Source organism: Monodelphis domestica, chromosome 7 (genome assembly GCF_027887165.1).
Source record: "Monodelphis domestica isolate mMonDom1 chromosome 7, mMonDom1.pri, whole genome shotgun sequence".
Classification (NCBI taxonomy): domain Eukaryota; kingdom Metazoa; phylum Chordata; class Mammalia; order Didelphimorphia; family Didelphidae; genus Monodelphis; species Monodelphis domestica.
This window is the reverse complement of record NC_077233.1, coordinates 222,326,796-222,344,233: the sequence shown is the minus strand read 5'-3', so window position 1 is coordinate 222,344,233 and position 17,438 is coordinate 222,326,796. Positions and strand designations below refer to the sequence as shown.

The 17,438-nt window shown below is 35.6% G+C and overlaps 1 protein-coding gene across 2 annotated transcripts in view; it reads left to right on the top strand.

Moving 5' to 3' along the window:
* Positions 1-17,438, top strand: part of DNAAF5 (dynein axonemal assembly factor 5) — a 79,348-nt gene that overhangs the window by 8,381 nt on the left and 53,529 nt on the right. For both annotated transcript variants that reach the window (XR_469871.3, XM_001378130.4), the window contains exons 3-4: positions 9,792-9,916; positions 11,102-11,220. Coding sequence is in view for 1 of the 2 variants with exons in the window: in XM_001378130.4 (XP_001378167.2) it covers positions 9,792-9,916; positions 11,102-11,220 (244 nt within the window). In the remaining variant the exon portion in view is untranslated. The remainder of the gene's footprint in view (positions 1-9,791; positions 9,917-11,101; positions 11,221-17,438) is intronic.

The following is a 17,438-nucleotide window of genomic DNA, read 5'->3' as shown; positions in this document are numbered from 1 at the left end:
CCTAGTCCTTACCACACCTGCCTTGGAACCAATACACAGTATTAATTCCAAGAAGGAAGGTAAGGGTTTAAAAAAGAAAAAGAAAGAAGATTTGGAAAAGACAGCTGGATGGCTCAGAGGATTGAGAGGCAGGTCTAGAGACAGGAGGTCCTGGGTTCGAATGTGAACGCAGACATTTCTAGCTGTTTGACCCTAGGCAAGTCACTTGTCCCCCATTGCCCAGCCCTCGCCAATACACAGTATTGATTCTAAGACAGAAGGTAAATATTTTTTAAAAAAGAAATAAGATTTGGCAACTAATTGGTTATATGAGTGAGGGGAGAGTAAGGGAGTTGAGAAAAACATCAAGGTTGCAAAATTGGGTGACTTTAAGGATTTAGATGTCCTTGATAGAAATAAAGAAGTTTAGAAAAGGGTTGAGTTTGTGGGAAAGATAATTTCTATTTTTGGTATGTTAAGCTTGGGTTGCTTTTCGGATTTCAGTTTGAAATGTCCATTAAGCAATCAAAGATGTGCCACCAATAATCATGGCAGGCATGGCATCCAGAGACTATAGATCTTGGGAGTCATCTACACACATGATCATTAAACCTTATTAAACTGCATACCCTCACACCTTGAACTTGTACAATAACCTAATGGTTGGTCTTCCTGCACAAATCTCTTCTCGACTCTAGGCTATTCTGCACCTAGCTCTCGGTGATCTTTCTAAATATAGGTCTGACCATGACACCATTCTGTAACCTCCAGTGGCTTCTGGTCATCAGCAGGATCAAATGTAAAACTCTTCCCCCTCCATCAGACTTTCTTATACTCTATGTTCCCACTCCCTTCCCATGTATTTTGTGATTCAATGGTGCTGGACCCCTTGTTGTTCCTTAAGCAGTATACTCTAGGGCAGGGTTGGCAAACCTTTTCCCAATTCGAATGTCCAGAAGACAAAAGAGTTGAGGGAGAAAGTGCTTGCTTTGGGTGACTGGACAGAGGGGTGGGGCATGCAAAAAAATGTCATTGTACACTGGGAAGAGGGGAATGGAGCAGCTCCCCCAATGCTGGCTGTTCACGCATGCCATAGCTTTGCCAATGAGGCTCTAGGGGATAACTAGGTGGCACAGTGGATAGAGAACCAGGCCTGGAGGTCTTGACTTCATATGTGGCCTCAGACACTTTCTAACTCTGTGATCCTGGACAAGTCACTTAACCCCCATTATCTAGCCCTTACTACTCTAGTGCTTTGAAACCTATGCATAGATAGTATCCATTCTACAATGGAAGGTAAGGGTTTTAAAAAAAAGACACTATCTATCAACTTTGTGCATTTTTGACTGACTGTCTCTTTTGCCAGCAATGCTCTCTCATCATCTCCATAGCCAAAATCTCAGTTTTCTACAATAAGCCTTTCCCAGTCCCTCTAATTATAGTGCCTTCCCTTTCTTGATTATTTCCAATTTATCCTGTCTATAATCTCATTTTGCATCTTCCCTATTAGACTGTAAGCTTCTTTATCATCCCCAATTATTAACACAATGCTAGGCATATAGTAGTCCTTTAATAAATATTTTTTGCCTGACTAAGTAACTCCTTAGGGGAAGTTCATCAGAGTTGGAGAGGGAAAATTAGAGCCAATATCAAGAAGTTTTGAGATGGTGGGATGGGACTCACAAGATGTGATTTCTATTTTCTCAGTAAAATATGAGAAGTCCTCAACTCAACTCCCTCCACAATTTCTACTTATTACCAGAGAAATCTTCTGGAGAAGATGAGAAGGGGTGTCTGATCAAGGGTACATGTACAGGGGTTGTCCTTGTTGAGAAGATGGTATGACAGACTTGCATATAATGGAGAAGGTTTGGATTAGCCTCTGTGAGGATTGGGGCAGAGAATCAATTAAGAGGAGGAAATGAACTGCATTGCTTCTGAGGACCCAATTGAGATTAGATAACATAAATCATAAGGATTAGTAGGGAAGGAAATTTTGCACCATATGAATGAGTCTGGGATCAATAGTAGAAAGAGTAATTAGATACTCTTCTGGCCAAAGACATTATTGCATTTCTTTTTCTTTCTTTCTTTTTAAACCCTTACCTTCCATCTTGGAGTCAATACTGTGTATTGGCTCCAAGGCAGAAGAATGGTAAGGGCTAGGCAATGGGGGTTAAGTGACTTGCCCAGGGTCACACAGCTGGGAAGTGTCTGAGGCCAGATTTGAACCTAGGACCTCCCATCTCTAGGCCTGGCTCTCAATCCACTGAACCACCCAGCTGTCCCCTATTACATTTCTTAAGAGTTGATTTATGTGGATTTATTTTGTATCCTGCAACTTTGCTAAAGTTATTATTTCAAATGGTTTTTTAGTTGATTCTCTAAGTATACCAGCATATCTTCTGCAGTGATAGTTTAGTTTTCTCTTTGTCTACTTTTAACTCCTTCAATTTTCTTTTTCTTCTCAAAAGCTAACATTTCTAGTAAATAACAGTAGTGATAATTGGGATCCTTGTTTCACTCCTGATCTTATTGGGAAGGCTTCTAATTTGCCCCCATCACTAAAGATGAGACTTACTAATGGTTTTAGATAGATACTACTTATTGCTTTAAGGAAAGGCCCTTTTATTTTTATGCTTTCTAGTGTTTTTAATAGGAATGGTAGTATATTTTGTCAAAGGCCTTTTTTTTGCATCTATTAAGATAATAATGTGATTTCTGTTAGTTTGATTATAGATATACAGTTATGCAGATGGCTTTCCTAATATTAAAACAGCCTTGCATTCCTGGTATAAATCCCACCTGGTCCTGGTGAATGATCCCTGTGATATATTGCTGTAGTCCAGCGGTTCTCAACCTCTCAATTTGTAGAAATGAGAATACATAATGCATATCAGGTATTTACATTCCGAATCATAACTGTAGCAAAATTACAGTTTTGAAATAGCTACCAAAATAATTTTTTGGTTTGGGGTCACTGCAACATGAGGAACTGTATTGCAGGGTCACAGCATTAGAAAGGTTGAGAACCACTGCTGTAGTCTCTTTTCAAGTATTTTATTTAAGATTTTTGCATCTGTGTTCATTAAGGAAATTGGTCTGAAATTTTCTTTCTCTGTTCTTGGTCTTCCTGGCTTAAGCATTAGCACTGTATTTGTGTCATAAAAAGAATTTGGCAGGACTCCTTTGCTTATTTTGCCAAATAGTTTATATAGGATTGGGATTTATTGTTCTTTAAAAATTTGATAGAATTCACTTGTGAATTCATCTGGTTCCTGGGAATTTTTTCTCCAGTTCATTAATGGCTTGTTCAATTTCTTTTTCTGAGATGGGATTATTCAAGTATTCCATTTCCTCTTTTGTTAATATAGGCAATTTATATTTTTATAAATATTTGTCCATTTCACCTAAATTGTCAAATTTATTGTCATATGTAATTGGGCAAATTAGCTCCTAATGATTGCTTTAATTTCTTCTTCATTGGAGGTGAATTCACCTTTTTTATTTTTGATACTGGCAGTTTGATTCTCTTCTTTTTTAAATCAATTAACCAGTGCTCTATGTATTTTATTTGTTGGGTTTTTTTCAGAGAATCAACTTCTAGTCTTATTTTTTAGTTCCATAGTTCTTTTACTTTCAATTTCATTAATTTCTCACTTGATTTTTCTTTAATTGGAGATTTTTAACTTGCTCTCTTTCTGGTTTTTTTAGTTGCATGCCTAATTCATTGAACTGCTTTTTCTCTATTGATATTTAGGGATATGTCTCATAAATGTTGATATGTTGTCTTCTCATTGACATTCTCTTTAATGAAATCAGTGATTGTTTTTATGATTTGTTCTTTGACCCACTCATTTTGAAGAATTAGATTATTTAGCTTCCAATTAATTTTTAATTTGCCTTTCCATGAACCCTTGTTGATTATACAGGTTTTGACTTTTAAGAAGCATGGCAGAAACCTGTTCCTAAGCCTCTTTCCCTAGGGGCAACATAGTACAGTGACTGGAGGTCTTGATATGTGGGTTAGAAGAACTAGGTTCAGAACTCACCTCTGCCACTGACATCTGATTGACCCTAGGTGAATCACTGACTTTGTTGATCTAGACCTTTTTGTTTCCCTATCTGTGCTACAAAAGGATTGGATTCAGTAATCTCTAAGATTCCTTTTTGGCATCTAGGTGGCCCAATGGATAGAGTACCAGGTATGGAGTTAGGAAAACCCAAGTGCAAACAGAGCCTTAGATTCTTACTGGCTATATGATCCTGGGGCAAGTCATTTCATCCTGTTCGCCTCAGTTTCCCAGTAAAAAGAGTTGAAGAAGGAAATGGCAAACCAGACTCTGGTATCTTTGCCAAGAAAAAACCAAATGGGATCATGAAGATTTGGACAGGACTGATCAACAAAAGGTCCCTTTTAATCTGAATCAACAATCGTGCCATGGTCCTTATCAAGCAAAATTTTATTCTTCAGTACCACCAGAGTGAAGAGTATTGTGGTAACAATGAAGAAAGAAGTGAGAATACTTAGTGGCCCAAACAGCATGTAGAGTCTTTCTTTTGAGATGGACCAAAACCAAGAGGAGTCAGTCTCAAAACAGAATGAGTCCAAATCTCCAACCTGAATCCACTGCTAGTAGGCCCTATGTGAATGTAATTTGTTCTCCATATAAAGGTGGAGAAAGAGAATAAAGAACAGAATGGAGTTTAATGTGTCCCTAAAGGACTGGCAACTGCTTTGAGATAATAGGCACCCCTTTTAGGTAAAAGGCCATCAAAATAGTTATATGTAATAGTCTTAAAATGGAAACCAATTGCTACAGTTCAAAGAAGGGATGCACTCTGGAGGATTTCTATTTGTTTTGGCTTATGTAAAACAGTACTTTAGGTATGCATTGCAATTCATAAATAATACCTAAATTTGGATTAAAGGGAAAGTGTTAATGCAAAAAAGGGAGATGTTGCTATCCCAAAGCAGCAACACCTGACAAGATAGGAGCTGCTGCTTTGCCAGGTTTCTATATCCATGTTTGAATTTGTTATAAAAATTTTAAATTAGATTTGGCAAGTTTTTAGGATGTTTTGTTAGTAGTATTTTGGCATTTTGTGAATCTTTTTATAAAGAGATTTTTTGCTCAGGCTGATTCAGGCTGTTGTGAAATGTTTGAGCAACACAAGGTTCACAAACAAAAGATTAAAATGATTGATCATTATAAAAGGAAAGGAAGAGAGTAAGCATTTATAGAGCATCTGCTATGTGCTAGGCACCATGCTAGGCTGTTTTCTAAACAAATATTATCTCTTTTGATCCTCTCAAGGACTATGCAAAGCTATTACAATCCTCATTTTACAGTTGAGGAAACTGCAGAGATTCAGTGACTTGCCCAAATTTTACAGGTTCTAAATGTTTGAGGCCAGATTTGAATTTGGAGTCTTTCTGACCCCACACCTTGTACTTTATCCACTGCTTCACAAGTTGCCTCCAAAGTTATTCACATATATAGGTACCTTGCCAAATAGGATGGCATTTAAAAAAAATAGATTGACTCTTGCTCCATATTACCTCTTTGCCTTTGGGCAAGTTACATGGCCTTTCTGAACCTCAGTTCCTCATCTCTGAAATGAGAATTAGATGACCTAAGGTCCCTTCTAGCCACAAATCTGTGATTTCATCATTTCAGAACTATTCACTTGATGCCTTGTTATGAATTTACTGTACCCATATTGGCAAAGGATAATGTTAGCAGGAACTGCTGAGAAAAAGCTTGTTTACATTGAACTGGATATTTTAAATGATAATGTTACTATAAAATTCTATTTATACTTGGACTTCTTTCTTTCATAATGATTTTTATCATAAAGGACATCTGAAATCTAATTTGCTTTTTATTTAGGCTTTTTCCCTTTTGTGTCTCTGCCATTAACATGAAAAGTTCAGTAGTTTTCTGTTTTGAGTCACTCTATAATCAGTTCAGTTAAAAAAAAAAAAACCAAACACAACTGAAATGTTGTTTTCTACTTAGTAAAACTGTTACCTAGCAACACGTTTGGTGGCAGTTTGTTGATTAGATCCCTTATGAAGGGGCAAAAAATCAAATAACTTTTCACTAGTTGAATTTGCAAGATTCTTTAGCACACTGGCAAGAAATAGATACAAAAGATTGGCTAGGCTCTCGTTAAGGGCAGAGGAGAGGCCAAATAACCAAAATTCTCCTACCTTTTTTTATCTTCCTAGCTATCTCAGTTCATATCGTGAGAAATTTTTTACTCTCCACAAATAGGTCCATTCTTTATTGTATCTAGACATTAATGTCCATTGTGTAGTTACTGACTGCCTTGTACCTGGTCAGCCATGCCAGATGTCACAAGTAGAGACAGAGAGAGCATCAAGACTTGGTCTAGAAGGTTTATATAGTATTCTGGAATATTGGCCTCTAGGATAGAGTTGTTTTTTTTTTTTCAATCATAAAACTTTCTAAAGAGTATATTTAAACCCTGCCAGATTGGCACAGCATAAGTCTCTAGTTATTTTTCTGAATGCCTTTGCTCTCATATTCATGGAGGTTCTGTACATTCTTACATATGTTTTGGCACTACCTATATTGGATTTGGGATTTTTTTTTTTGGCATTCAGTCATTGACAGACTTTCTAGTATTATCAGCAGATAGTACTGATTGAACTTTATGTTTGCATTTTGTCTTGAATAACATTATAAAAAATAAGAATGTTATTCTTTTTGCTTTATTAAATACCAACAATTGCATTTGAATACCATGTCTGTGACCTATCTACTGTTGTACATAAAGATAAAATTAAAAATATAATTCGTGACAATTATGTAATCAGATTATAGATTTAGAATTCACTTGGAGCCATTTTGGATTCCTTTTGGACAGCTAGCAAGTATCTGAAACCAGATTTATACCTAGAATTTGTAAGGATAATTTTAGGGTTGTGACCTAATCTAAATTAATTTGGTTGCCAGAGAAAATCCCAAATAAAATACCTAAGTCAGTTTGGAAATTTATGGTGATTTTTTTTTATTTTTTAATTTTTAAACATTTTATTTGGTCGTTTTCATACATTATTCACTGGAAACAAAGATCAATTTTATGGTGATTTTAATTAATATAGAGGGAAGGAATTAAGGAGAAAAGAGAGAAAGAGGGTATAGGATTTATCCCGCCTGTCCTGTGCCGGGAGTGGGGGTGCGGGGGAGTTCAAAGACCTCTGCCACAAGGTCTTTGAAGAAGATTAGAGGCTTTTCTAAAAGGATAGTGTTTGGAAGGTAAAGGAGAAAAGAATCAGCCTAAACTCTGAGAGAGCTCAGTGAAGATGCCTCACCTGAACTAGGCTACTAAGCTTCTCCTAGTAAAGTATCAAGGAAAACTCACTGCCAAACCTGGACAATAGTTGCCTCCACGCCAAGATGCTGAAACACTCAGCAAGCTGCCGCCAGAGCCACCTCTCCAAGGAAAGAGGCCAGAGAGAGGAAGTGATGAGAAATATATAGATGGTTTTTACATCACTTTCCTGGTAGCTTAAGCTTGACTAAGGACAGCCCAGGGGTCTGTCAGTTGTTTCTGATTTGTCATTTGCTAGCACATGTCTGTCATAGACCATCCTCCTAAATACTTAATCCTTAAGTATGGGTGTAGACATTCCTGTTTTTGTTAGACTAAGTAGGGTGGAGTAATCTAAAGTTCTCAAACTTCTCATCTCCTAGTCTATCTCTCCATCTATTGAGCCACCTAGCCTCCCCAAAAATGTGCATTCTTTCCATTGAGAAAAATGCTTTAAAAATATTTTTTATTTAAAAAAAAACAAAACCCTTCACTATTCTCAATAATTCCTTCCCACTTAGGACCTTATTCTTTAATGGAATAGTACAAGAACAAAACAAATAAGTATGTGAGATATGCTTCATCCTATTCCTATGTTTTGCTATCTTTCTACTAAGAGTAGGAAGGCATATTTCAGCATCATTTCTTTGCATTCAAGATTGTAACATACCAGGCATATTAGCATTTGGGAAGTATGATTGTTGTATTAATATTGTACTACCAGACACATGGTCAGAACTCTTGATGTTAAAGGGACAGTCCTAAGCACTAGCAAAGGAGGGGCAAATTCTTGGGCTGGGCATGGAGACAGCCATGCTGCCTCTGCTCTGAGAAAGGTCAGGGCGTTGCCGGCTGGGATTTCATTTACAAAAGCACGGGATGGATTAGACTCCACCTCTTTGATCTTGTCATTATCAATTCAACCAATGTAAAAACCTATGTCATGATACCTATACGTTCCTAAGACCCTCAATAAATACCAGGGGACAAGCGCAGACTCTTCCCTTTGGCCTTCACTGCCTCTCTCTCTCCTCTCTCCCTTATCCTCCTCTCCTCTTACCACTCTTGCATTCTCCTAAGAACTCCCTTTCAAACTCCTCCCTTACTAACCCCTCTCTTACCCCTACAAACTCCTCTTGCTCTCTCTTACTAGCTCTCTAGTTTTCTCACCCTTCAGTTCCTCTCCTTCTGTTCCCTCCTCACCACTTACTCTCTTGCTTCACTATATCTCTTTCATAGCAATTTAGTCGCCCCAGGACCTGCTATAGCCAAAGAGGTACCAGGAGCCGAGGCTCCACTCTTTCATAGCGATGTGCTCGCCCCCAGTGCCTCCTATTTCGATAGGAGGTACCAGGAGTAAGACTCCACTTTTCCTAGTGACATCGCCCCCAAAGAAGACTCTCTTATTTAAAAATATCAAGGGGTTGATACTCCCCACATATTCTCTTCTTCCTCCTATCCCCTCGAAGTTCGCGTTACTCCCCATGTGTTTCTACTTCTGTCTTTGAGTCATTATTATTCTCCCATTTCCTTAGCCCCCTCTTTCCACCTCTGGTTATTCCCACAGATAGATGTTATAGGATGTATAGGGTTGCTATACCTCCCATCTGAGTCTCTATAAAGATTATCCATTGCAGTGACAATAACTTTGGTGCCTTTTGTTTTTATTTTCTTTTATGTTATTTTGGTGATAACATTTTTTTAGAATTTTCCTTCAATTTTTTTTATTGTTAATATATTCTTACGTCAATTTCATTTTTTCATTATATAGCTTTATGTTTTAGGAGGGATTTAGCTGTTGAACCAAAGAGAGAGAAAACTTGATAATGTCCATAGCAACTTGTTTTGCCACTAGAAAGTAAGCTCTTTGAAGTCAAGGACTATTCATTTACTACAGTGCTTGAATAGACTCTTAATAAATGTCTGTTGATTGTTTTTTCATTCCAGAAAGCTAACTAATTCTTTAGATTGTGCTTAAACCTAAAACCCAACAAACATTTAAGTCCCTTGCTATTAAAAAAAGTAGACATTTTAGTACAATTAACTTTTTCAGTTTCCTAGAAATAGTTATACTCATAGTGGTCTGCTGCTTACAACCAAGATTATATTTAAGCATTGAAATGCTATATCTACAAGTCATTATTTCTGAAAATATAACAGAATCTATTCAAATACTCATTTTGAAATGTAGCACCTAAAAAGGAGTTCACCTTCCCAGATAACTAAGAATCAAAATTATGCTACTTAACTGATTTTTTTTTTCTTTTTAAAAGTGGCCACATGAAAAATGGAAGAATTATGAACATTGCTACATTTTAGTGTGTTCAGATTAACATGTATGTGTACTAATTGAAACTAAAATTCACATTCAGGACTGTAGGAAACTTTTGCTTTAAAAAATAATTATATATGATTTATCTTAATTGTTCTTTTTGAAAAGTAATACAACTCTCTTCTTTTATAAATAGGTTCGATATGCTGTGACATCTGTTGTTGGAAACTGGCTGTTACATTTAAGAGACAGATATTCATTCTTTCATAAGCTAATTCCATTATTATTAAGCAGCTTTGATGATGAAATACCTGAAGTCACGTAAGCAAGATAATAATTTTGAAATTGAATATAAAAACACCTTTTTCATAATATAAAGGTTTTTTAATGCTATATTTTGTGCACTGCCCTCCCAAGAGAGCTGTCTCTGAGAAAGAAGAGAGAACAAAAATTAACCAATACATTAACCAGCATATGAAATATTCCATGCTCATAGTACCTTACTTATTCAAAAATGAAGGAGGGGGCACAAAATGTCTTTTTTTTCCACATGTGTTCTGGAAGTAAATTTAAAACCATCCAAAAAACTCTTAATATATGTTACTTTTTCTATTGGGAGTGGTATTATTTTCTGGAGTTTGACAATTGTTTTTCCTAAATGTTCTAAAATTTTAATTTTTGGGGGGCAGCTGGGTAGCTCAATGGATTGAGAGTCAGGCTTGGATACTAGAAGTTCTAGGTTCAAATCTGGCCTCAGACACTTCTAGCTGTGTGACCCAGGGCAAGTCACTTAACCCCCATTGCCTAGCCCTTACCACCCTTCTGCCTTAGAACCAATACTTTGTATTGATTCCAAGATGGAAGGTAAGGGTTTTTAAAAAATAAAATAAAATTTTAACTTATATATATTCTGGCTATGAGTCTGTTTGAAGTTAACTCTGTCTCTTTGAACTGATGTTCAGATGAGGACTTGCCAGAGTTTGTGCTTCATTGACTTAGCTGTTAAGAATTCAATGGTATATATATATATATATATATACACACATACACATATATACACAGAAACTGGAATTTTAAAAATAATTTCTAAATTTGCCTTTTCAAGTTTACCTACAAGTGCCTCTGATCGGTTCCTTGGATTTCAGCTGTTATAAAATTAGATTCAATGTAAAATTTAACTGTAATTTCATTCTTTCAACATTTATTATGAAAATGGAAGGAAAATATGTATTTTACATGTTAACTGTGCTTTGGGTGCAGAGATATTAAGCAAGTAATTGATTCTTGGGTTTTCCCTCTTCTGTGGTTAAGTCCTTTCAGTATAATGGGAAAGCCTATAGTTTTCTTACTAAGTCAGATAAGCACAAGCTATCCAAATAACATTCATTTAGATAGATTTAATTTAAATCAATAGGAACTGATTTTCATACCTCGCATTACCATTGTTTCCTATCTTGAATATATAGTCAACATTTTTTATTGTTTTTCTTTGGATTTATGTTCTAGGGAGTTGGCTGTCAGCCTCTGGGAGAAGATAGGCCTACAGTGGCAAAAAGAAAATGAGGATGATCTGAAGGATAAGCTTGATTTTGCTTCTCCCCCACCATCTCATTACCCTAAAGGAGGTGAGTGTTATGAAATTGTAATTAGCAAAATTTCCAAAAGGCAACACAAAATTAGTAGTGATCTTCTTTGGAAGATAAGTGAGGAAAGAAAGTAAATATATAGTGAGGAAACTGAGGCAAACAGAGGTTTAGTGACTTGCCAAATGATTTTGTCACAAAGCTAGTAAGTGTCTGAGGCTGGATTTGACTACAAGTCTTCCTGATTCTAGGCCCAGTGCTTTTATCTACTCACCTACCTAGCTGTCCCAGTATGGGGTGGACATCATTATTTGTACAAGAAGGAAATTCTGAGATATCAGGAAAGTTCTTCAGTGACTAAAATTCTGTCACTGAACCAATGAATTTGGAAGACAATAATATATATCTGTGTCTTAAGAGAATTGTTCTTTCTTATGTCAAATTGAAAATCTTACTCATCTTATAGAAAGGGTTATATGCTATATTAGCCAAGTTGATTCTCATCCATTTTGAAAAGAGACAATAGAAACAACCAATGAGTAAAGGAGAAAAGTTATTTCTTTGTCCTAAAGAAGTGCTAGAAGATAGCCTCTCAATCACTTTTAATGTCTTTTTCCCCTCTTTGTTTTAGACATGGCAGTTCTAGTTCAGGTAATATTCTTTAAGTGTTATAATCACAAATGATTCTTTACAGCAGATTTCTTGGGAATTCCTGACTTCATATTTTCTCTGATGTCTCCTGAGTCACATGTTTGGCAAATGGATAGGATAAATATTTATATGAAAATGACCTTTAAACCACAAATCATATGATGATCTTATATTTCATGATATTTCTGTGTCTTTGGATGGATACTAAGATTATGACCCTATTGCCAGAATTTTTTGGCTTGTGTGCATTTTGAAGTGGACCTAAGACTCCATCTCCCACGACTCTATACTGCAACGTCCTCTGACACCTCCCACTTCCTTTAGGGAGGTGTCAGAGGGAGAATAAAAGAAGAGAGAAGTGCAGGTTTTGGCAACTCTTTCCCCCCGCCCCCCCCCTCCCCCCCCCCCCCCCACCTAGGTAGAGAGCTTTGGTCCCTGCATAGCTGCAGGAGATCAAACTTTCCCTGACTTTCCCAAACTTTCTTTTCCTTTCCTAACCTTAAATAAACCTACCTAACTTTCTCTGGAGTCTACTTTGATTTAATTTAACTCCCTAGCCTACCTACAAGAAAACCCTGGTCAATTTCCTTACCGACACAGAGGGAGGCCCCCGGCTACCTTCCTTCCCTTCCTTTTTCCCTACCTTTCCCTCCTTTTCCCCAACCACATTTGTTAGTAGATTTTAAAAACATTTTATTTACTTTTATATTGTAATTAAATACTTTGTTTCTTAAATAAAATAATAATATGATATATATCGGCAAAGACAAAAAATAAGTACACATTGCAATGAAAATCAAACAAGTATATAGTGAATGTATAGGATATTTCTAATCTAATATTTTAATTTGGTAGAGCAATTAGGTAGGGTGCTAGTCCTAGAGTTGGAAGACAGTTCAAATCTAGCCTTAGACACTTGTTTGCTAGCTTTGTGATGTTGGACAAGTCATTTAACTGTGTTTGCCTCAGTTTTCTCACCTATAACATGAGCTGGAGAAGTATATGGTAAACCACTCTAGACCTTTTCCAACAAAATCCCAAATGAGGTCATTAAGAGTCAGGCACAACTGAACAACAAAGAACATAATATTGATCACTTCTCTTGCCCAAATCTCTGTTAAAATGGTCTTAAAGATCAAATCTTTGCCCTCAAGGATAGTATTGCTAAACTGTAAAATACAGTATTAAGATAAATTATTATCTTTTGCATAATTTTTGATGGCAGAAATACTACCTAACTGGGATATACCTTCTTACCAGAATCATTGTATCAAAAATGTCTTTTCTTTCTTTCATTAGATCCTATATATGGAACGTGGCCTGCTACTATTATGATAAAGAGTAGTAAATTTTATGTAAAATAAAGGTATTTTTTAGATGGTTTTAATCAGAATTGTATCTTTAATATTTCAAGAAACAGTGATTTCCCTCCATATGATTTCTCTTTCCATCAATGCAGATATTTTTCTCTCTTAGTGCATAGTTTTCCAGAATTGCTCTGGTCATAAACTTCATCATACAACCTAGTGGTTAGCCTTGCCACATTTTGGTCAATTAGTTCATGAATTACAGACATGCAAAATCCACCACCAGATCTTTATTCAAAACCTGCTATGGCTCCTGCAGCTTAAGCTTTTTGAACCCCAAAGTACTACCACATCAGTGTAAGATATTAGAATAGGACATTGGCAAAGGAACAAGCATAGAAGGTTAAGAAAATTAGTTTTAGTTATTTTTACACTGGTTTACAAAATGGATTTAAAAAGAAATTCTTTTAAAGAAAGAAAAAAGTATAAAAATTCATACAAAAATGAAAGAACCCTTATGCTTTTTTTTTTATTATTTCCTCTTACCTATAAGGGATTTTGGAGGATTTTTTTCCCCCTTCAAATCTTATTTAATGAAGATTTGTTCCAGTTAGCACTCACATTGTAGCTATTTTGTGGACTACCAAATTGCTACTGATTGACAATTGGGAAAGTGGTTGCTTACTAGAAATTGGGCAGTGCCAAATTTTAAAAAATCTTTATGATCCCTCCAAGCTCTAGAGATCTGTGAGCCTTTTGTTGTTGTTTAGTTGTTTTTAGTTGTGTCTTAACTCATCCTGATCCCATTTGGGGTTTTTGGGACTAAGATATTGGAGTGTTCTGCTATTTCCTTTTCCAGAGGAGAAAACTGGCAAATTGGGCTAACTGACTTGCTCAGAGTCACACAGCTAGTAAGTGCCTGAGGCTAGATTTGAACTCAGGAAGATAGAATGCCAGGCTTCAAGTAAGGAAGATTACACCTAGTTTCTCCTTAGACTTTCACCTTGTAAGTAAGAAAATCTAGTAAATAAGAATTTCGTGCCTTTACCAACAGAAATGCAGATAATTGTTTTTAAAAGAATAAAATTTATTTTTCCCAATGAAACAAACCAGTCTACAATAAAGTGTTAAGTTTTTTAGATGCTCTTTCAGAGTCTGGACAAGAATATTAAGTCAGTCCTTGTTACTGCATGAAGTAAAAACTGTTGGAAACATAAGGGATATTTATAACCAGTTTATAGCCATTATACATTATAACCATTATAATGAGTAATTATGAAAAAGTTATCCATCTATGAGATGGATATAATTGGATCTAACATTTTCTTGAAGCAGTATGTCTATTCTATAACTTCATAGTTAAATTGAGTTGATTTTGTTCCTTATGCACAACACTTTCACTCTAACCACTTGTTAGTGTTTATAAGTATGATAGTGACCTTATCTTTGCTTTTTTAAATGAACAATTAAAAAATAAAACCAATCAGTGTAAATAGTGTTTCTAGCTATAACAGTGTTGTTTTTGGTAAGTTATTTTTCAGTCATTTCCCACTCTCCATGTCCTCATTTGAGATTTTCTTAGAAAACATAAACTGGAGTAGTTTATCATTTTATTCTCTAGCTCATGTTACAGATGAGGAACTGAGGCAGACTGGGTTAAATGACTTTCCCAGGGTCACATAGCTAGTAAGTTTTTGAGGCCCAATTTGAACTCACAAAGTTAGGTCTTTCTGACTTTAGGCTATATACTATGCCACCTAATTGCCCTATAACAATGGGGTGGGGGTGGGGGTGGGAGAGAGAGAGAGAGAGAGAGAGAGAGAGAGAGAGAGAGAGAGAGAGAGAGAGAGAGAGAGAGAGAGAGAGAGAGAGAGAGAGAGAGAGATTTCTTCTGGGATTAATTTTCTGTTCTTTAGATTATAAATCCACATTTTAAAGTCTAATATCTCATATGTTGATAGACTTAAAGAAATACACTTTAAAGTCACTATAATAAACTTAGTACTCATAAATAATTAGTAGCCTTTCAAGTGAACATGTAAAATGTATGCCCAAGTCAGAAAACTTTAAGCAATGTTAGAATTCTAATTTTGGTTATTTTAAAAGAAAATAATAGGTGAAAAATAAAACAATAACAATCTAATCGGTTGACCACATTGTTTTCAACCTATTCTACACTAAAACATGTTGATGGATTTGAAGCCATAGCCCTCACAAAGATTAGAAGAGGGTCATTTATGATCTTCAAGACAGTTATTTACCAGAACATAATGCTCTTACACTGCAAAAGAGCAAGTTCACGCTTGACATATATCTGACAATCACATTCAGGAATCCCCAGCAGCAAGATTACTTTGTGACAGTGGGTTCCGGAGTCCTCGCTCCTTTGAAATTATGTTTCTGTTAAAATTGTTTTCCTTTCCAATGCTTGAGTGAAAGGGGAAGCACTTCCTCATGATGGTGAGTGACCTGCCAAGTCTGTATCATGCAAGAGAATGGAATCTAATTGTTGCTTTTACTCTCTTTGGGATATAAACAGAATCCCCTTTTAATGCATGTCATTGTAATGTTCTTTCTTTATGATGTGAGTTTGTGTAGTTTTATGCCATTGACTGACAACCCAGACTACCACCACCTTTTAAATGTGTGTATTAGTTCCAGCTTTGGAAGGGAGGAATATTTGAAGCCAAGGTGTTCTTAAATTGCATTCAGCAAAGGACTGTTGGATTGGGGGAAGCTTTAAGTGGACTGTTAAGTGCTATTGGCTGCTTTTTTAATCTTGGCCCACTGAATTGTATTGGAACTATTAATGAAAGGAGAGACAAAGACTCTATCCCCCACCCCTAACTTGACCTCTTGAACAATTTCCTGTTGCTCTGTGTCACCATTAAGAGGTTTATTCATGTGCCCTTGCTTTGGAACCTTTCTGATACTTCCTTAACCCCTCATTCTTCTGCTCACTTCCTAATATTTTCAAGTGTGATAGAGACTTTATATGTGGGAACAGTTTTTTTAAATTTTTGCAAATATTATTTCAAAAGAGTTTTTCTATTCATATTGATATTGGACTATTAAAAATTTTTAATAATTTTGGTCCAGGCCTCACAATATCACTGATTTCCAATGGGATTTTTCTGGCAGGCTTATCAAGGAGGGAGAAAACCATAAAAAAAATCATGGAAATGTTGGAAAACTGAGTCTTACTAGCCTTATTATTAAATTGAATTAACCTTGGTGTACCTTAGAATGATACTAATAAAAAGTATGTGGATAGTAACAAATTATTTGAAAATTTGAGGCCATAAAACTTTACAATAAGTGATCATAAGATATTAATATTCTTCAATACAGCTTAAACAATGTCATGTACATAATAGGTGCTGAATATAAATACTTATTGCTTGGGTATCTATAAGAAAACTGCAGTTTATCTGAAAAATACTAGTTGTCTACAAGAAGAAATTATTTTATTAGTATTAAATTAAGGATTTAATTAAAGAATAATACAATTGCTCCATTTAACTGTTTGCCATAAGGAAGTCTTTTGAAGTATAGTATAGGACTATACTAGCTTACTTTGTTTTAAAATATTAAGTGAAAAAGTATAGGGGGAGATGGATGGAAATAGGATTGATAGGGATAGTGTTATAAATGGTCATTTGACCAGATAATGTTGTAGCAAGGTTTCATGATTTTAAGATGGTTTTTAGTTATTATATGTTTTTTAAAGTATTTTGGTAATTGCTTTAATTTCTAATGATTTCACAATTCTTAATTATGTCTCTAAGCACTTATAAATGCTATTTTATTATTTATTTTTATTTTCCCTATTTTACAATTAAAGAAATTAAGGCATCGAAAACATCTCCCAAAGGCACACGATGAATCATTTTAGAGGAATGAATATGAATTTGAGCAAGAGGATAAATCTTAGATTATTGACTTTGATTCTTCGATTTCAATACTGTTAAGTGGGGAAGAGGAGGGGTAGTTCCACAGATTTTTATGACTTCAATTTTGCCATATTTTGTGGTTTGTGATGGGGGAAAAAAAACAGGGCCTGAGAATTGGACTACTGAATTCATTTTCACTTTTTCCCTAAGCCAAAACTGAACTTTGATCTTTAGGGGTGAGAGGTAATACCATTTTATTGCTTTTTAAGGTTGTTTCCTTCTCTCCTACCTATTAGGTCTTACTATATAGTTAAGATGTGAACTTTGACATGACTCTTACTTTTTTATTCCCTTTTGAATTATCCCCCTTTTCAATATTGGACCTGCATTGTGTTTTATGTCTACCATT